The following is a 21,098-nucleotide window of genomic DNA, read 5'->3' as shown; positions in this document are numbered from 1 at the left end:
ACTAAGCTAGATGCAATATTCAAGTGGAAGCACAGTTTAGGCTAGGTGCAGTGTTCAAATGGTGACATACAACTAGGCTAGATGCAGTATTCAAGTGGTGACATACAACTAGGCTAGATGCAGTGATCAGGAGCAGCTCTCTGCGTATTCGATTTTGACTGCATCATAAGGGTTTCATGGAAAATTGATCCCTATATGTAAAATAAAAACAAGCACCAGTTAGGATGGTACACAGTTAAAAAATATTGAAGCCAAAAACTTCAATAGGAATAACAGAGACTCGCATTAAAAAAAGGCTCCTTATCTGATTAACAACATGAGCATTTCAACACCTGAAACACACTGTTGTCAAATTCCGCCAGTTAAAAAAAATTATCACAGACCGCATCTCATATTGCTAACTGTTATTGCCTAATGTAATGATACCTAGCTTATCAGCCTCTGAAGTTTGAGGTTTATTTGTGAGCACATAACTCTGCAATTGGAGGTTGCACAGAGATGTCTGAAGTGACCATGCAACTTGCTGAGCTGGTTTATCAGTTGTTCCACTACTTCTGCCAGGGAAACACATCCACACCAAGGGCCAGATCACATAACAGAAATGACACAGGTAACAATTCAATTGACCATATATGTGGTCAATAGATTTGCACCATTCTGGAACACAATGATTTTACTTGCAGAAAATGTTAAGCATTGCTAATTTTGCCTCTGGTGCAAAATTGTATGCTTTCAGCTAGTTTGCATACCCACAATGCATTTCTCAGGGGCTCTGAACTGGAGAATAAATTCCAGGGATTGCTACTAGGTGGCACTGTGGTGTGTGTGGCTTGTTAGCTAGAAACACCCATTTTACTCTCACATTTCAGCTATTCGGATTTGTTTTCGCATGCTTTTTTTTAACCTACAATAACCTTGATGGCGTTTGGTAAACATGCCCCTTAGCTACAATCACAAACATATCACACTGTATCATACTGATGATTCATAATAAGAGGATGTATGGCTGCTTGACAATTGTCTCCTACAGTCCCTAAGGTCTATATATTTTTCTGTTATTTTGCATACCCAGAATGCATTGGCCATTGGATCTGAAATGAAAGTGGCATTCCAAGGATTGTTATTAAATTAGCCTATCTATTCTCTCCCTCTCCATGTTTTGTAGATATATTTATATTCACTGAAAAAACTTTAATTAAGAGAGCGCTAAGGTGAGCTGATTTATCTCAACCAAACCCTTGAAATTCAGCTGTTGTGGGAAGTGATGACCATCTTAACTTAGCACCCCCCCAATCAATGAACCCCCGAGGATGTAATTCTGGATCTTATAGTGAATCCCTTCTTCATCATCATCTATGTGGTCATGGGCTTTGCAATGGGGAGTGGGTGCAAAGTTAAGATGATCGTCACTTCCCACACCCACTGAATTTCAAGGGTTTTGTTGGAATAAATCAGCTCACTTTGACTCACTCTTAACTAACATTTTTTCAGTGAATTTCAAGTGTTTTGTTGTGGTACATTTTCTTCAGGACTGGGTAGCCATGGCCTCTCCCCAAGGCCACAGTCCATGTTGCAACAATGAGTTAAAAAAATTAGACTGGCCGAGGTCTATACCCCTAACCCCAGTACTCAACCAGCCATGCCCTGCATCCATGAACAGCAACCACTGGCTACACTAGCCTTTGTCCCCTGGCAGTGTCCACTGTCAATGTAGCAGAGTCCAGATGCCTGCCAGTTGAAAAGACTATGGCTAAGCCTCAGTGGTCCATAGGCTATTGGATTCCCCCCCTTTTTTATTCAAGGGATAATGTTCACGCTAACAAGGAATAGTTTATTTGATGGCATCCTTTATTTCAGCAGTAATCAGTCCCGCAATAATAAAGTGTGATTCCTGAAATAAGGTAACAACTGATTGGCGTGGTAACGGGAAAATGTTGCAAAATTAAAAAGTATTCCAAGTATTCCATGTCCTCAATAGGACTCACCATGTGTCCCCCCCTCTATTTTACCTCCGCCACCATTCCTTTCCACGTGTATGCTTCCCCTGACCCGCTGCCAATACTCCCTTCACTCTCCGGTTTATGTGACATATTTTGTTTTCCAATTACGTTTTATAGCGTTACCAGGGTAAACTTACAAGAGTACCACAGGATTCCCTGGATAAGCACAAAACATTCTCCCTCAAACGGGCTACCGAGCCCACTCCAAACTCCCCACTACACATGTGCTCCTCTTTTGGTTTGGGTGTGTTTGACCACATTTTTTGGGATCACGGCAAACTGACCACAATTTATTTGCTCGGGACCCAATTTAAACGCACATTATTTTTTTTTTCCTGCCTCCAATTTTAAGTTAGCGGGGACACCCATGCACCCCCAAAATTGCAAAATATCCAACATGGGGAGCTGGGGACATCCCCACAACCCCTGCTCTCCAGGGTTGGTATTTTGCAATATATGCAACCAAATTGCCCCAAAGGGCAAGTCACCCATGCAAAATTCGATCAAATTGGTCATTAGGTCAATTGTTTTAGGTCAAATAGGCTAATACCCCCCTTTACCCCGCCACCTGTAGCCTGATAGTTGAACAACCCTTAATCCTGCTACAAATATCATTTTCAGCCCTTTTTACTTTCAGGCTTACCTCTGTATTACCGCAGCAACTGCTGGCATTGTGCAAAAAAAAATGGCAGCTTTCATTTATGAACAGCCACTCAGCCTCTCTGTCGCAAAGCACTATGCAAGACATTCGTTTTTCAGGAGAAGTGGGCACGAAAGATTTAAAAAACTACTGGACAGATTTACACCAAACAATCGAAAGGCACATCTGCGCCACTATGTGCCCAATTTGTATCTTATTCTGTGCAAATCCCGCCAGTGGTTTTCACTCTATGGTTGTTCAACTGAAGCATGTTTTCGCTAAGGAAAAATTAATGGGACTGGGCCAAAAAAAGCATTTTCTTGTTTTCTTAATATCTTTTCCACCTTTCGAGAAATTGGCCCCAATCTTTTCAGTATGAGGGGGCCATAGACACACTTTAGTTTTGGAAACTTTCACCCAAACCTATCCAGCGAAAGAATAATTATTAGCAATAGAATTTTGGGAAAAGTCTATGTAAACCAGGCCATGGGGGCAGAACCACTACAGTTAACATTCAGTCTTGTACCTTGGGTTTGACAGTGTCAATAAGGGAGCCTGAATGTTTTCTGAGGTAACACTTTGGTGTGGTGTTGGTGAGGTGGTTGACTGGGTCCAACAGCACTGCAATTCAACAAGCGGAAACAGCACTTGTCCAAAGAAGCTTGGACTTGCAGGCGCAGGCTCTCAAAGTAGCTTGAAACTGAAGAGAGAGCCACAGTCAGCTTATTTTCTTCATTGGGGGCCGTAAGGCCCTGTCAAGGGTCTCCAAGGAAGGGGGAGCCCTTGTGCTGCCCATCCCAGCCAGAAAGGTTGCAAGAGGACACTTGCAGGGCCCCCACTTCCAGCAGAATTATCCTGGTTACCACTATTATAACCGTAAGCATGCTTTCCAAGAAGCAAGTCCTTGGTGTGCTGCGAGGTTCCATTGAGTGCCTGAGGAAAGGTGAGTCAGACTTCTGACTTTTCTACCCAGGAAGGTTCCCAGAGATGACTTGGCGGTGTGTGACTTGCAGTAGGCAGCGTTCGGGGTAACAGTATTACAGTAGGCAGACAGGCATTCCAAGGAGCAGGTCACTCTAAATGTTGCCCTGAAGTGGATAGGGAAGGGGGAAGTCTTGTTCCTTCCCTGGAAGTCCTCATATTCACCTCATTTAATGGAGTATTTAATCATATTGGTAGTGTTGCTGTGAATTTATTTTACAGTATATGCGATGCACAGCTCTTACAAATGTTAGCTACAGATTGCGAGGCAGTAGTTGGGAAAGGTGCTTTATGAATGTTTATTGTTTTATGCATTGCTAGGGGAGTCCTTGTCATTCGTTTTTTTCTGTTATTGTGCACCTCTTTCCACATGCAATTTTATAGACCAGGGCCTCATAACGAGTTTGGTGGTAATAAGGCAGTAAATCTGCTGGATTACGGCCAAACTCGATTACCGTTACCGCCACATGGTCCCGTGGAGTTACCAAGAGAGTACAAGTTGTGGAAGTTTAACATTTTGGAGGATTTGAAGCCAGTGGAATTACTGAATGATACATCTGCTGATTTTTGGCAGCAAGGAGGAAGATTTACCTCCAACCTTTTGCTGGAGTTAAATCTTCCCCCCTTCCGCCAAACTCGTAGTATGGCAGTGTGGTAATGAGGCAGTTTCAGTAAAGGAATTACAGGCAGTGGTCGAAGTGTATGAAAAGAAGTAGTGGAACTATGTTCCCTGCTGGCCCGCCCCTGCTCCCACAAACCCCTATCACCATGCCTGCTGTTTAAGGGAACGTTCAGTGCAGTGCACTGAAGTGCAGGTTTCAACTTCTTCCTACACTTATTTTAAAGCAAAACCATTCCAGAACGGTTTCTTTTTCAAATAAAAAGTATAGGAACAGTAAAACTTAATACAAAAAAGTAGAGGAGCACTGCTCCCAACCGCTCCTGCCCACTTCGGCCACATTGCCACCATTTTTACTCACACGGCCACACTTGAAATGAGGCTTCTGTGGTTTACTCCTGGCTTTCTGCGAGGGTTGGAACATGGTGCCAGTTGTTTTAAAATATTTAGAACAATCTCTGAAAAGGTTTTAAGCATTATCCTTTCAATATAATAAAATGTAATATGCATAACACATAACTAAAAAAAATAATGTTGCATAATAGGTATGGACAAATTAAAAAGTGTTCCTGACAATATTTTACAGTCGCTCCTGCACCCCATATGTGCTCCAAGCAATAAAACATGTGTTGGCCGGCTTGATTTGCCAGTAACGGTCCAGTGCTCAATCTATAGGCCAAGTGAAGCGAGAGGGCCGAGTTACCGGCTGATCCAGCCCAACGGTGTGGCTGGTGTTTCTGTTAGCACCCCAAAGTCAGCCCCCAATGTGCTCATAGTAGATTTTTTTAAAACTACCCAAAGCAAGAATACTGGCCTTGGTGTCTATGGCCGCCACGGAAATGGATGCCAGAGGTCCTGGCAGAGCCCCTCTCCCCTTCCATGACCAAGGCAGGTGGAGACAAGGGGTGAGGAGAAGATGGGCCGCATTGAACAAGATACAGAGGAGGGAGTGTGGGGGCATGTCTGGGCTGTGAGCTGGATGGGGACTGGGCAGGTGGGGACAGGGACAATGCCAATCAGGGACACATGAGTAGTCACGGAGAGCACTCGGCTCATTCGGATTGTTAGCATTGTTAGGAATTTTAATAATATTTAAATTCCAACTCTTTTGACCCAGGTAAAATAGGATATTTAAGGGAAGTGTTAGCCTCTAAGGGTGATAAGGTTGTTAGGCCCCTGCAACTGGAAGTATATAAGCAATGGGAAGATTTTTCAAGACGAAATTCTATGAGGAAAGCACAGATTAAAACATGTAAACCACAATCTGAGAAAGCGCATATGATCAGAAAGAGATGAAAAAAGATTGGGATGAGGGAGACCGCAAAAATACAATGAGGATTAAGGGTGTGTATGTAGCCAGGGCTTACCCCTAAGCCCCGACACCCGAATCAAAAAAGATCTTAGAGGATGAGACATATCCATTGTTAGAATGTTTAATGGTAAAAAGGTCTCCTCCACAACCCTACCGGGTACCTGGTGATGAGGGGATCTCCTAGCCACCTCGTGCTCACAGGATTACAGCCCGTGACGCAGAAACCGCAGAAAAGGTAGTGTCAGCATGGATACAAAATGGCCAACTAGGGGTGGAACAGGCTAAAGTGTACGTGCCCCAGCAACGAGATATGCTTATATTTGCAATAGTACAAAGGCTGGGAAAACACATGTTGGAGCTGCATAAAAGGTTAAATATTAAGGAGGGACTGTATCCCCTGCCAGATAATTATGAGGATATAGACCAAGCAATTAAGGAGTATAAACTTGAGACAGAATTCTGTCCTGAAATAGTGTCAACAGTTTTATTATAGATCATAAATGCTCCATCAAAGTCTATGGTAACTTAAGCATTTCCAATAAGAGAGGTGCCCAGGTTTGATACTGGGAAGCTGACTCGCCAGGTTCATGTCCCTTGGAACCGTATGGAATCACTTCTTTTACCAAAGATTACCCAAATATTAGACAAAATCCAGAACAGGTCCACTCACATTGGGAGTTACAGATCAGTTGTTTTCATGTATTCTGCCAGCAGATGTATGGCACCAATGCAGAATGCAAGACAGTTTAGATCCTGTCATAAAGTGGGATGAGCTGATAGAGGCAGCAAATCAAAGGGGGAAGACTGGGGAATTGTCCAAAGAAATAATAGTTCTTTGTAGAGGAGCAGCCAAATGCCTTTGCAGGAAGTCCCGCCCCCCCTCCCACCTATACGCTGGAAGTCTGAAATTGTGCCATGCTTGACACCAGCAGTTATGACCATTCCGCAGCGAATATTTTGAAAGACGGTATCCACTAAGAAAACCCTATCAGATGTATTCCCGAAGAGATGACAATCTCGTGGAGGAAGTCCTTGGAGAAATATGAAAAGGGGTTCGTGATGTCACAAGAAATAAGCGTGACACACAGAGAAGACTGGCTGAAGAAGAGAGCATATGGACCTCATAGAAACTGATGACGAAGTAAAGAATCAAGTAAAACTTTCATATGCGAAGTAAAGATTGCATGTGTGAAGAGCACTGCAGAATATGCAAACCGTTCGATACCTGTACAGATGCAGCAACAGAAGTAGACAGAGTGATCGTAGAAGCTGGCTATACGTAGTGAATAGTCTGCAGGCGGAGCCGCCGTTATATAGAAGCAAGACATTGGTGTCACAACCTTAGTGAGTTCAAACCCATGGAGAGTAGGGCCACAAACTGTGTCGCAGCAAAGAAGTAGCTGGGATCGTGGAAGAGTCGAAAAGGGATGGCTGGCCTGGTGTCGAGGCTAAAGCAGCCAAGACTTGTTATCTATTCTTGAAGGCAGTGAACGTGAGACAGGGAATCATCCCTTATTAAGGTGCAAAGAAAGAACACCACAAATCCCAAGTTTTATTCATTCAAGACAATGAAATGCTACAAAATGGGTCTAATTTTGGTCTCCTGTCACGTGAGCCAAGGATGAAAATAGAGTTGGCCATGCAGTTCAGAATTATGATAGTGTATGCCCACACTCCCTTATATTCTCAGAGACGAGAATACATTGCAAGGCCATGTTCAAAGACAATCTTCATGGCAGAAGGCATGGCTGATGAGAGATGTTGGGCCAATTGGGTGGGGAGGTACAGTCAAGTCCACCTTCTGATACCTGGGTTATGAGCTTACGTGCTGCTAGTGAGCCAAATGTTCCAGACTGGCACGAGCGTGCCAACAAATTGTAGAGGGCCATATAATAAAGGGCCTTATAGTTTGAGAGCCAATGACGTACCATGTACCTAATAAATGTTGAAAATGACTTGCACATGGGGTGAGAATGAGTTGTCCACCTGGCAGTAGATGTCCAATCATAACCCTACCCCTTATAGAAAGTATACTTAGATGTTCTGCTTGAGCCTACCACAACCCCGTAGGTTTCGCTTCTTTGCCACATAGTATGATATCATGTATGATGAATGTGTACTATATAAGTGTGATTTTTTATGAAATGCTTCGAGGAATGATTGTGCGATGTCCGTTGATGTCCATTGTAACTCCCTGTTTTAGACAATTGATATTAAAACAGTCAAACTTGCCATCTTCCTGAGTTGGTTGCGTTATTTGGTGTAAGAGTTACTCTGATTCCCATCCACTGCATGAAACGCTACCCAAAGGACCTTATGTTCATCTTCCAGCACTGCTGATATCACGTATCCAGCACGTGGTTCACCGCAAGCAAACGAATTGGGATAAATTGACTGCTTGCAGACAGGAAGAAGGGGAGTCAGTTGAAAAATATTTTTCATAAAAAGAAGAAGCTTTCACTTCGTTTAGTGTAATGGACATGGCTATGCCAGAGGGACAGAATGTTTTTTGTTCACATTTTGTAGAGGGATTGTTGCCTCACCTAAAAAATGATATACAAACGTATGAGTCTACATGGCCGACTCAAGGTGCTGTCCAGATTTTGAATATGGCTAGGTATTATGCCAATCACCAGGCCAAAGATAAAGGGGAGAAGGAAAAGAAAATTAAGGAATTAAAAACCAGAGCACTAATGCAACAGCATATGTATTTTCACCCTATGCAAGCCTAGCAATATTCAGCCAGGAATCATTATGAAGATGACTATAGCACAATAGACTACACAGCATAGGGCCAGATCAAAGTCCAAGGTCCAATATCTGATCCTGTACAGTTCATTATAGGTCTTATATTGTGCATGGCTCAGCTTGTTCTCACTAATAAACGTGTTTTAAATCTGTTGGGAGTGGATTTGCTAAAGCATTTGCATGCAACTCACCACAGGCCAACTATCGCCCAATCTCCATTACTCCCTTCCTGGGCAAGCTCCTGGAGAAACTAGCCATCTCCCAGCTTAACCTCCATGCTGAATATGTTGGTAACCTTCATGACCATCAATCCGGCTTCAGAGCGGCCAGAAGCACGGAAACTGCTCTCCTGAACATCCGTGAGGACCTGCTCCTGAACCTCGATTCCAACACTCCCTGTGTTCTCATTCTGCTCGATCTCTCCTCTGCCTTTGACACTGTCAACCATTCCATCCTGCTCAACCGTCTCCTTGATAACCTGGGTATCACTGGTCAGGCTCTGGCATGGCTGACCTCTTTCCTTTCCGGTCGACCCTCCCAGGTCCAAATGGGCTCCTTCCTCTCCGACATCTTTTTCTCCACCTGTGGTGTCCCCCAGGGATCCAACCTCTCTCCCTGGCTTTTCAACCAGTATCTGGCACTCCTTGCCCACCGCATCGCCGCTCTCTGCCCCCACTTCCAGTGCTATGCGGACGATACCCAGCTCATTTTCAGGCTACCCTCGGCCTCCTCCTCTTCTTCCCTCATCTCCGACTGTCTGTCTGCTATCCAGGAATGGTGTGCCGCCAATGACCTCTGCCTTAACGCCAGTAAGACTGAGATTCTACTCATCGGCACACCCACTCCCTCCTTCCCTGCAGCTCTCTGGCCGGCCTCCCTTGGCCCCCTTCCTGCCCCTACCTGCAAGGCTAAAAACCTTGGGGTCATCTTCGACTCCACACTCTCCTTCTCTCCTCATATATCTGACGTCTCTAAGAAGTCACACTACCAGCTGCACCTCCTCAGAGGTATTCTTCCCTTCCTCTCCTTCCCCCAGAAGCTCACTGTCTCCCGAGCCCTGGTTCTCTCAAGGCTGGATTACTGTAACAGCCTCTATCTTAATCTGCCTGCCTCCACTCTCCGCCCTCTGCAACTTATCCAGAACAGAACTGCGAGACTTGTCCTTGGCCTCAAGCCCAGGGACCGTATCTCTCCAGGACTGAAATCTCTTCCCTGGCTCCCAGTGGCTGCGAGGATTAAGTTCAAAACCCTCTGCATTGTCCACAAGGCCTTCTGGGGCCTGGGGCCTAAATACCTTCAACTCTCTCTTCCTAAATATCTTCCTTCACGAGCCCTTCGCTCATCCGTCTCCAACTCCCTCATGGTCAGCCGCTTCTCGAAGCAACGAGCTGGGGGTAGATCTCTCTCCGCAGCAGGGGCCTCCCTCTGGAACAGCCTTCCTGCCTCCCTGAAACTTGAGGAGAACCATCTCCGGTTCCGGAAGCACCTCAAAACCTTCCTCTTCGCTTCTGCCTTCTCTCTCCCTCTCCCCTGCTAAACCTGCCTAACTCCCCACTGAAATTCTGCACTAAACCTGCATCTTGGCCACTCTCGGCGACCTCGGTCCAGGGCCCAGCCACTCTCCACTTGCACTGCCTCCCTGGCTCCCCCTGCACTGTGGGACTGTCACTGTATCCCTACAGCCCCCTTCCTAGCACTTGCTCTGCACTTACCTCGCACTTGCCACCAGCTGGCCCTTTTATTTATTATTTATTATTTTATTAGGCTACTTACCGTGTACTGCACTTTCCCCCCCACCTCCTCCCCCTGCACTTTCTCCTTTTCCCCTTACCTCTGCACTTGCCCGATCTGAATGACACCTGGCCTAGTAGGATCGTTTGTCTGTCTTCCCCTTGTTTCCCTCCCTCCCTGCCTCGTCGCGCCTTGAAACACTTGTGTATAGGCGCGTTACAAATACCATATCATATCATATCATATCACAGTTCCCTTGCCATGGAATGCTGCTCTGCATGAGAGTCGTGATGTTTTAACAATCTGCTTTATGTAATCCACCTAGTTTTAGGCACGCCTGATTTATGTTGTTGATGTATAAAAAGGAAGGTTGTGTTTTATCTGTACTAACTCAACAGCAAGGGGAAAATACAGACTGTGTGCATATTTTTCTTCTACATTGGAGCAAGTGGCAAAAGATCTTCTGAATTGTTTAGAGGGTGTAGTGGCTCCAGCCCTATCTATGAAACAGGCAGATGCCATAATATTAAGACACCAAGTTACATTGTTTGTGCCATATGTAACTGATATTTTATTTGAATGAAACGAAAACATAGCACCTGACAAATGTCAGGTTAACAAGATATGAACTGTCGCTATTAGCTCCAAACATTACCCTGTAGCACTGCGATACTCTAACTTCTGCTACCTCGCTACCCCTCCCATAAAATGAATTAAATTTAATGCTTTTGGTGACCAAATTGCAAAGGCAACCGTGCAGTCCCTTGTATTACACATGTATATTATACACATGATTCAGTCAGATGAAATTATATGTTGATAAATATTCTTGAGCAAACTATTTAGGCCAAGGCCGCTGAGCAAGAGCTTCAGGAATGAAAACAGACTGAGAAATATGTAGATGGTTGTTGGCTAAGAAATTAAAGATGAGAAAACAACATGGAAATTACCACATATGTATTTACATTTAATGTTGTTCTATAACCGGGGCCCATCTTATGTACATGCAGTAGGAATGTGTAGGCTTGCTCACTACAAGTGGGAAGTAACACTAAAACTTAAGATCAGCCCTGGTTGCGTATTCTAGACCTGTTTGGTTTATGTGTCCTGTAACATTGGCGACAGTGAGGAAGCCCAAAAGAAAAGAAAAAAGGCATTATTTAGCTACCTGAATTTATGTTGAAGCATTCCAGCCAGGGTTTATTAAAGTTGCCTCCCCGTCAAAGAGAAATATGTTAGTAATAGTATGTTAGTGATAGTATGTATGTTTAGCAAATAACCAGAAGCAGTTGCCAGATAGAACAGTACTGCAGTGGGCATTGTTAAAAATACATACAGGAGTATTTACCCCGATTTAGCCTACCTTATACTGTATGGAGCAACAGCAATGTATACATTGTGAAATGCTGGCATTCAGGTTTTGGATGTCCTCTTTATGAGGTAATCATGGGCTGCCCAGCTACCAACGCACATGTTTTATCCGCTGTTAATCAACTGTAAGAGTTAGCTAAACACCTGTCTATTCTCTTCAAACAGCTTCTAAAATTCCATTGGAAGGGGGCAGGCTGGTGAAAGGGTATTTGTCAGCATCAGAACTAGCCCAGTTGAACAAAGGGCATCGCAGGCATTGCTCACCATTCAGACGGCAGCGAAAATATTGTGGCTGCTACTTTTGGATCCAGGCTTTTATGCTTAAAAGCAAGGTTCATTCTTCTTCTACCCACACCATTGCCTGAACTGTCTTGTACTAAAAAGGTAGCCCTTCTGCTGAGACATTTATTGATTTATTTATTTTGAAGCTTATATAGCGCGCCAAGCCCAAAGGCATTTGGGCGCTTTCATACAGAATGTAGACGTTGCAGTTGTTACACGAGCAGTTAAAAGACAGATATAGCGAGAGATGATGACAATACAGTTAGATAACATGAGCATAATAACATACAGAGAATGACATTGGACCTTTGCATCATTACAATTCATCAAAAGACCATTTTGGATCAACAGAGGGATTACAATATCCAGGAAGCTGGAAGCAGATCTGCAAATGGAGAAAAGGAATTCCTTCCTGTAATGAACAGCTACTAAATGGGCAAGGACACCATTGAAGACTATTGGGGTAAAAGAGATGCTCCAATGAGTAATGTGGTGCCATAAGATCTGTCCTGATAGAATTGTGATTTGTTGTTTCACTTTGCTCCATAATAAGCTGTGCCAAAACCACATGTATGGCTATTTCATCGCAGAGAGGATTTGTGCAAAGAAGAAAAATCAACAAAAAAAGCTGTTGTGCCTGCAGTACTGGTAAAACTAAATGTTTTTAGATTAGGGGAGTAGGTTATTACTGGAATTGTATGTACCACTATCCGTGTAAGGCCTTGCAAATTCTTAAAAGTCCCGCTAGACCTGCAGGGCGAGTTCCTTAGTTTACATACTCGACCTAAGAGAAAAGCACGTGCCCCAAGGTGAATGGTGAGAAAATATTTACCAGTGCTTTTTCTAAAATGGCACGTCGCCATAAGCACACTTCATATTTGGTGCAATGCTGTCAAGTATGCACAGTGCAACTTGTATTTACCATTTACTTCCAATCAAGTGTTTTTGCAGTAAATGAAAAATAAGTTTCTAACATCCCCATAATTGCCAGAAAGGTCGAGTATCATGCAAGTGGTACTCGCCCTTCTTAAAAACTACTCAACAATGTTAGTGGGCTAGTAGATTTTGCAAGCCCTGCTTGTTTATTATAGTAATTCATGTCTCCAATGTCTTCCTGTCACAGAACACAGGCAACTTTAGAATCCAATACAAATGTTTTATTATGCAAGAGAACGCGGTTATGGAAAATGCCGGTTATAGATTTTTAGAGAACTATGTAAATAAATGGTCAATTGTACACCTTGTATTAAAAATGTAGGCTTTGTAAAATTCTGTGACATAGATTCTCCAAACCAGGAAAGCTGCAAACATGTCTTGCTTTAGAAATCCTGAGTTTGCGACAACATAGAATGCCCATGTATGGATATGTATGGATTCAGCTGCCCACTTGTATTCACAAAGCAAGCTTGATATGTTTTATAGCCAAGGGACAGCTGTGAGAGAGTAAGTTGACGCCCTGCCTAGAGTTCACATTTAGGCCAGGGACAAAGACCTTTCTTAGACTACACTAACTGTAAAATGTATAAATGCTCTCCTTTTGAATGGGGAGGGCAGACACAGAAAGATAATTTGAGAGGCCATGTGGTTAACATGTTAGATTGTACACCCACGTGGAGTCCGCTGCAGAGGAAATAAAAACCTATGTCAGAGCATTAAACACATATTCTTTTCCAGTGTTTCATTTTGCCTTAAAGTTATTTTCTGAACACAGGCGGGAATACAAATAAGTATTTTCCCACAAAACTCGAAAGATAGAAGAAAATAAGATTTCCCAGCCCATGAAACAAGGTCTGTGCACTTAGAGTGATAAGAAGATAACCAGGAAAGAGCAATACTAGGCATGGCAAGAGATGAAAGAGAAGAACAAAAAATACAATTAGCAACCGTGCGTCGAACGCAGCAGACAGATCACAAAGAATTAAGAAAGAAGACAGCTTAGTGTGGCAAAAAGAGTGACATGTAAAGGGGCCCTTTCAGAGGAGTGAGCAGGAGGGATCCCAGATTTTATAGGAGGAAGAGGAGAATTAGGTTCCATATACACAGATGTAGAAATAGCTGATAGCAGACAGAGTACATTCCAAAGGACTGGACAAAAAGAGGTCGAACATAAATCGGATGGTATTTAGAGGAAAGAGAAGGATCAAGAGATAGTGTTTCTAAGGATTTGGAGAACAGTGCTATGCTTGAAGGGAAAATATCAGTAGAGAAAGTGGAATTAAAAGTAGAAGTCAAATAAGGGAGAAAGAATGGATATATCTGAAAATATGAGCCGAAAGCAAAGGACCCAAGGGAGCAGTAGTGCAATTAGCCCATTGAAACAAAAGGGATGCTTAGATTAGCAAGCTTTTATCAGGTGCTGAATCAACACTATAGTAGTTTCAAAGTGGCAATCCATGTATGCAAAATCATGTATTGTGCCCCTGCCTGGGGAAACAAGACCTTAGTCTACTGGATAAGGAAGCATGGCGGCTTCAGTAGAGTCGTAGAAAATGGGGGGGGGGGGAAGAGGTTACAAACTGACAATGGGAATACAGCATGGTAGTATGTGTTTGGTATAGGAATGGATGTTAGTCCAAGATATAAGAGCAAAGTTGAATCAAAAGATGAAAATAGCTATATGTGTTGGGGTTTGTTTTTCCAGACATCTTTACAGTAGAATGAGATTAGAGAGTTTGCTGTTGGCTGCTTGAGCGGCTCAAGAGCTTTTAAGGAGATTTCAGAGACATGAGAAAAACAGGAAAATGTAGATAAAACAAGAGAGTAAGAAAGATCAAGTCGAAGAAACTAGAGGGAAAGAGGAACAAAGATTGTCAATCTTAGAGATAAAGTAGGAAGCAAAGTCTGAAGCAGAAAGAAGAATTCAACGAAGGATCAGGAAGACAAGGGGTCAAGTAAAGAGATTAAGCAATGCGGTTGAGTAGAGAGAGTCAAAATGAGGTACTGATAGTCTGTGCTCCAGATAAGATTTTGAAGTGGGAGTATTTTACTCCCTATTTTTTAGAGTTGGGTGTAAAATGATTTTTTTTAAAGGCATAAAAATGGAAGCCCAATTCCCAATGGGAGTATTTTATAAGCAATTAAACATGTTTTACCTGGAAAACAGAAAGGTTGTTGTAATAATGATTCCTTTGCACCTAGTCATTCATGCACATTAAACAATACATGTTTATTTCTTCCGGCAGTAATAAGAGTCGTTTCTTCCTGTGGTAGTACATACACTAATGGTCCAAACCTATTGATGGAGCTTCGTGGCTCAAAGCAGGAGCACAAGGTCTTATGTGTCCATTTCCCATTTTAAATGGGAGTATGTTTACTCCCCGATTTTATTTTTGGGGAGTATTTGCCTATTTCTTGGAAGTAAAAGTGGCCAATACACTGCTTATCTGTAGGGCTGCTGATAGTACAGTCTTTTAGCATGAAAGAGATCTAGATCGCAGGAAGCGTGGCGAGAAGAAAGAGCAGCAGAAGAGTTTGATATCTTCCAGCTCCGTGCCAATATACATAAGTGCCTTCAAGTAGTTTGCAAGAAGGGACTATGCCATGGCCATTTGAAGTTTTCAGCAGTATAACAGAATTCACAATATTCTGATTATGAAAGAACAGCACTTGGAATCAAATGTTAAACTTTCATCCCAGAAACCCTTGTTGTTTTCTTGGCCAGGGACAGCAGAAAAGTCGCCCGCCTGCCCAGACAACCAGAATATTTTGAAATAGATCAGGGCGAGATCTGAAGAGGGGGACTCGCTTCAACTCTCTAGGCACAGAACTCACGTGCAACAGCCAGGAGAAGAGTCAAGACCCCAATAATCAATTGAGCGGTGAACCCCTCCACATCGGCTGGGAGAGTTAAAAGACATTTGAACGTTTTTTTAAATGCATACTCAAAAAATGTACATGATTTAACGCATAACTCTAAGGAATTATGCTTCATGACTTTGAACCTAAGGCGTAATTAAAGGTTCACAAATACAAACATGGTTATCCTCCACAGAAGGCCAATGCGGGTGCAAATCATAAAATATATATTTTTTTTCTCACAAAGTCAGTGCTTTGAACAATATTCAATGGGTAGTCAGCATGTGTTAATAGACATTAGAACAGAGGTGAAGATTTTTACAAAGTAGATTTTATGTGAACTATGTAAAAATCGTAACCTCTTTTCTAATGTGTACTACCACATGTCGAGTACCCACTGTATATTGCTCAAAGCACTGGTTTTGTGAAAAAAAAACTATTGATGTTATCCTTATAAAGATATGTTTTATGATTCTTGGCAAAAGCCACGTGAAATGCACGTATTACTTTGCATTTAACACCACTTAACTTGTTTACGAGTCGGGCGGTTTGCCCAGTTGAGTGCCCGGCTCCTTTCCTCAATCCCTGAGGAACATCCAATCCCTCCGTAACTAACCCCGCCAGTTGGACTGATACTCGCCTGAAGTGAATGCCCTGCTTTGGTGGCTGCTGTGAAACGGACCAGCCTGTTACTTTGTAATCGCGTCTCATATCCCCTCTGCACCTCGCAACATTACACCCGACTCCTCCCCCGTGTTCTTCACCTTCTACAGCAAGTAGCACGCAACTGTATAGATTTGTGTTGTTTCCAGTGAAATCTTACACATAAATATCGAATTTCAAAAATAAACAAATGTAACCAAGGATAACATGTAACAGTAAAAAGAAATACAATAAAATAAAATTGGACTAAACAACATACAGTTAATGCAATGTTATCACCTAAAAAAATGAAGACTCTCATATGTTAATTGTGCTATACAATCCCAAATACATGCAAAAAAATAGACATTCGCCTGACTGTGAAACAGACTGTGTACATTTGTGCCCAGAAATGTCTTCTTTGGCTGAAAACTTTCCGCACCAAATTCAGGAGGTGCGTGATTGGCTGGGAAAGGGGTGGCGTATCCTTACATGTCCAGATATAGCATGGAAGGCATGGGTGAGAGAATACCCCTCTTTTGGGTGGGCACAAGTACATGCATGGCAGTGAGTGTCGCTGCTTCTATTGATGCACCTGCATTAGGCAGCCAAGGGCGTAGATGTGCACTGCCCATGGCAGCTGTCAGGACGGTTCCCTTAGTTGGGTGTGTAGGACATGGCAGGTGCGTGCCTACGTCTGCCTGAGCGTGCACGTTACATGCATAGATCTGCAGTGGCGCAATTACATTTGGAGGTGCACTCCTTTTTTAAGTGCATGAGTGACACACAGCAGTAGCCTGGCACCGGAACATATAGCACGGCTTAAACAGACAAACGTGGGAGCCATAGTAAATATAGAGAACCCCATGTTCTGTAGATGGCTGGTGTGTGCCTGCGAATAGGTCAAGGAATAAATGCACCTGTGGGTGTGAGGGTCATAGCAAGGGTTAAAGAGATCAGAACGTGGCAACTGTGCATGTTGGTAGGCCCAGAGTGTTAGCCGCGTGGAATGCACGACCCTATATTGTCTGGAATGGTTAACGATGGCTCTGGGGTGTCAAGCACACAGGCCTACGGACTTGCAGAGGCATCAGTGGCTGTGGTGGGTCTCCTTTGGGTAATAGTGGGTGGGTAACGATGGCTCTGGGGTGTCAAGCACACAGGCCTACAGACTTGCAGAGGCATCAGTGGCTGTGGTGGGTCTCCGTTGGGTAATAATGGGTGGGTAACGCTGGGTCTGGGGTGGGATGCACACAGGCCTACAGACTTGCAGAGGCAGCAGTGGCTGTGGTGGGTCTCCTTTGGATAATAATGGGTGGGTAACGATGGGTCTGGGGTGGCATGCACACATGCCTACAGACTTGCAGAGGCAGCAGTGGCTGTGGTGTGTGGCATCAGTGGCTGTGGTGGGTCTCCGTTGGGTAATAATGGGTGGGTAACGCTGGGTCTGGGGTGGCATGCACACATGCCTACAGACTTGCAGAGGCAGCAGTGGCTGTGGTGTGTCTCCTTTGGGTAATAATGGGTGGGTAACGATGGGTCTGGGGTGGCCTGCACACATGCCTACAGACTTGTAGAGGCAGTGTGCTGTGGTGGGTCTCCGTTGGGTAATAATGGGTGGGTAACGATGGGTCTGGGGTGGCATGCACACATGCCTACAGACTTGCAGAGGCAGCAGTGGCTGTGGTGTGTCTCCTTTGGGTAATAATGGGTGGGTAACGATGGGTCTGGGGTGGCCTGCACACATGCCTACAGACTTGCAGAGGCAGCAGTGGCTGTGGTGGGTCTCCGTTGGGTAATAATGGGTGGGTAACGCTGGGTCTGGGGTGGCCTGCACACATGCCTACAGACTTGCAGAGGCAGCAGTGGCTGTGGTGGGTCTCCTTTGGGTAATAATGGGTGGGTAACGATGGGTCTGGGGTGGGATGCACACATGCCTACAGACGTGCAGAGGCATCCGTGGCTGTGGTGTGTCTCCGTTGGGTAATAATGGGTGGGTAACGATGGGTCTGGGGTGGCGTGCACACATGCCTACAGACTTGCAGAGGCATCAGTGGCTGAGGTGAGTTTCCTTTGGGTAATACTGGGTGGGTAACGCTGGGTCTGGGGTGGGATGCACACATGCCTACAGACTTGCAGAGGCATCAGTGGCTGAGGTGCGTCCCCTTTGGGTAATAATGGGTGGGTAACGATGGGTCTGGGGTGGGATGCACACATGCCTACAGACGTGCAGAGGCATCCGTGGCTGTGGTGGGTCCCCTTTGGGTAATAATGGGTGGGTAACGATGGGTCTGGGGTGGCATGCACACATGCCTACAGACATGCAGAGGCATCAGTGGCTGTGGTGCGTCTCCTTTGGGTAATAATGGGTGGGTAACGATGGGTCTGGGGTGGGATGCACACATGCCTACAGACTTGCAGAGGCAGCAGTGGCTGTTGTGGGTATCCTTTGGGTAATAATGGGTGGGTAACGATGGGTCTGGGGTGGCATGCACACATGCCTACAGACTTGCAGAGGCAGCAGTGGCTGTGGTGTGTGGCATCAGTGGCTGTGGTGGGTCTCCGTTGGGTAATAATGGGTGGGTAACGCTGGGTCTGGGGTGGCATGCACACATGCCTACAGACTTGCAGAGGCAGCAGTGGCTGTGGTGTGTCTCCTTTGGGTAATAATGGGTGGGTAACGATGGGTCTGGGGTGGCCTGCACACATGCCTACAGACTTGCAGAGGCAGCAGTGGCTGTGGTGGGTCTCCGTTGGGTAATAATGGGTGGGTAACACTGGGTCTGGGGTGGCCTGCACACATGCCTACAGACTTGCAGAGGCAGCAGTGGCTGTGGTGGGTCTCCTTTGGGTAATAATGGGTGGGTAACGATGGGTCTGGGGTGGGATGCACACATGCCTACAGACGTGCAGAGGCATCCGTGGCTGTGGTGTGTCTCCGTTGGGTAATAATGGGTGGGTAACGATGGGTCTGGGGTGGCATGCACACATGCCTACAGACTTGCAGAGGCATCAGTGGCTGAGGTGAGTCTCCTTTGGGTAATAATGGGTGGGTAACGCTGGGTCTGGGATGCACACATGCCTACAGACTTGCAGAGGCAGCAGTGGCTGAGGTGCGTCCCCTTTGGGTAATAATGGGTGGGTAACGATGGGTCTGGGGTGGGATGCACACATGCCTACAGACATGCAGAGGCATCAGTGGCTGTGGTGCGTCTCCTTTGGGTAATAATGGGTGGGTAACGATGGGTCTGGGGTGGGATGCACACATGCCTACAGACTTGCAGAGGCAGCAGTGGCTGTTGTGGGTATCCTTTGGGTAATAATGGGTGGGTAACGATGGGTCTGGGGTGGCATGCACACATGCCTACAGACATGCAGAGGCATCAGTGGCTGTGGTGGGTCTCCTTTGGGTAATAATGGGTGGGTAACGATGGGTCTGGGGTGGCATGCACACATGCCTACAGACATGCAGAGGCATCAGTGGCTGAGGTGCGTCTCCTTTGGGTAATAATGGGAGGGTAACGATGGGTCTAGGGTGGCATGCACACATGCCTACAGACATGCAGAGGCATCAGTGGCTGAGGTGCGTCTCCTTTGGGTAATAATGGGAGGGTAACGATGGGTCTAGGGTGGCGTGCACACAGGCCTACAGACATGCAGAGGCATCAGTGGCTGAGGTGGGTCTCCTTTGGGTAATAATGGGCCTGAGAAAGCATGAAGGAGCAATAGCAGTTTGGAAAGGAATACATGGTTAATGGGGGTCGCAGTGACTTGAATTGGGTTATTTCTCTCGAGGCACGGGTGGGTAACGATGGGTCTGGGGTGGCATGAACAAAAAGGGGTGGTTCTGTGTGCCAGTCAGAGGAAGATACTTAAGCCTGGACGCCATGATCTGTACGGTACTGGGCTTGTTGCAATGGACCGATTACAGGCTGTACGGGTGGAATATTGCAGATGGTGGACTCGGGCATTGCATGAATGGTGAGGAATCTGGGTTCCTTGTGTCTGGGGTAGCTTAGGGATTTGTGGATAGCAGCTGGCCAGGGAATCTGAGGACGCGATGGATGTTGCGGCTGATCCTGGGTCCATCCGCTGGGTTGGATAGCCCAGTGCACAGGTCACGGCTGGTGCATTACCTGGCTCGTGCTCGCCCGGATTGTCGGAGATCTCGATGACCAGCAGCTCGCGGCCCTCGGAGCTGCGCCCCACCGTGTAGATCCTGCTGATGGACGAGCACTGCAGCCACACGGCCACCAGCGCCTCGCGCAGCTCCGGGTACCGGTGATACTCGAACGAGATGCCGTCCTCCTGCTGCTGTCCGCCGCCCATCCTGGCGGGCTCCGCCGCCGAGCAGCAGCGAGCGAGCACCAACAGACAGCAAGCCAGCGCTCCCAGGAGCTGCCCGAAGCCGCTGCCCCCCGTCACCGCCATGTCCGCTCCGCTCGCCTTTGTCTGCGCTGTCCCCGGGGCTCGGATGCGCTGCACTCGGAGGATGCTTCTGCTGTTGCGCTGGTCTAGCTGCTCCTGCGCCCGTGCCTGAGGCTGCGTCAGCTCCTATATCTTCCCTAGAGGTGGCAGGAGGAGGGAGGGGGGCTGAGGATCCGGCGGCTCGATTGCTTCCCTGAGCTGCGGGGAGATGTGGGATCTACCATCTCAGGAGGGGCGGGGGCGACCTGACACTGACAGCTGCGCACGTGACACTACGCGCTGTTCTGCTCATCGCGTGCCGTTGCCCAGCGCTCGAGGCTGCTGCAGTGCAAGTTATGATTATGCCCAGGTAAATGATACAGCTGCGGGGACTGAGCATGGTATGATGCTCGGCTGCCCACATCCGCCTTTCACTACCGTTGCAGAACCCCAGTCACTCCCCTTCCACATGCGCAAGCGTCCAAACCTGCTTATGTTCTCACCCCACATGTATTTCTTTATAATGAACCTGTACTTAACAGCACATTTTTAGAGGAATTTGGAAAAAAG

General features: G+C 45.8%; 1 protein-coding gene across 1 annotated transcript in view; it reads right to left on the bottom strand.

The window, feature by feature from the left end:
• Positions 1-20,802, bottom strand: part of CPE (carboxypeptidase E) — a 334,050-nt gene extending 313,248 nt beyond the window's left edge. Inside the window, exon 1 of the mRNA XM_069631383.1 lies at positions 20,258-20,802. Within this exon, the coding sequence (XP_069487484.1) occupies positions 20,258-20,552 (295 nt within the window). The 5' untranslated portion in view covers positions 20,553-20,802. The remainder of the gene's footprint in view (positions 1-20,257) is intronic.
• Between the last annotated feature and the right edge of the window lie 296 nt (positions 20,803-21,098).

The sequence above is a fragment of the Ambystoma mexicanum genome, chromosome 6q (genome assembly GCF_040938575.1).
Source record: "Ambystoma mexicanum isolate Mex_15411 chromosome 6q, UKY_AmexF1_1, whole genome shotgun sequence".
In the NCBI taxonomy this organism is placed as follows: domain Eukaryota; kingdom Metazoa; phylum Chordata; class Amphibia; order Caudata; family Ambystomatidae; genus Ambystoma; species Ambystoma mexicanum.
Note: the sequence above shows the minus strand (reverse complement) of the source record. Positions and strands in the feature narration are given on the sequence as shown.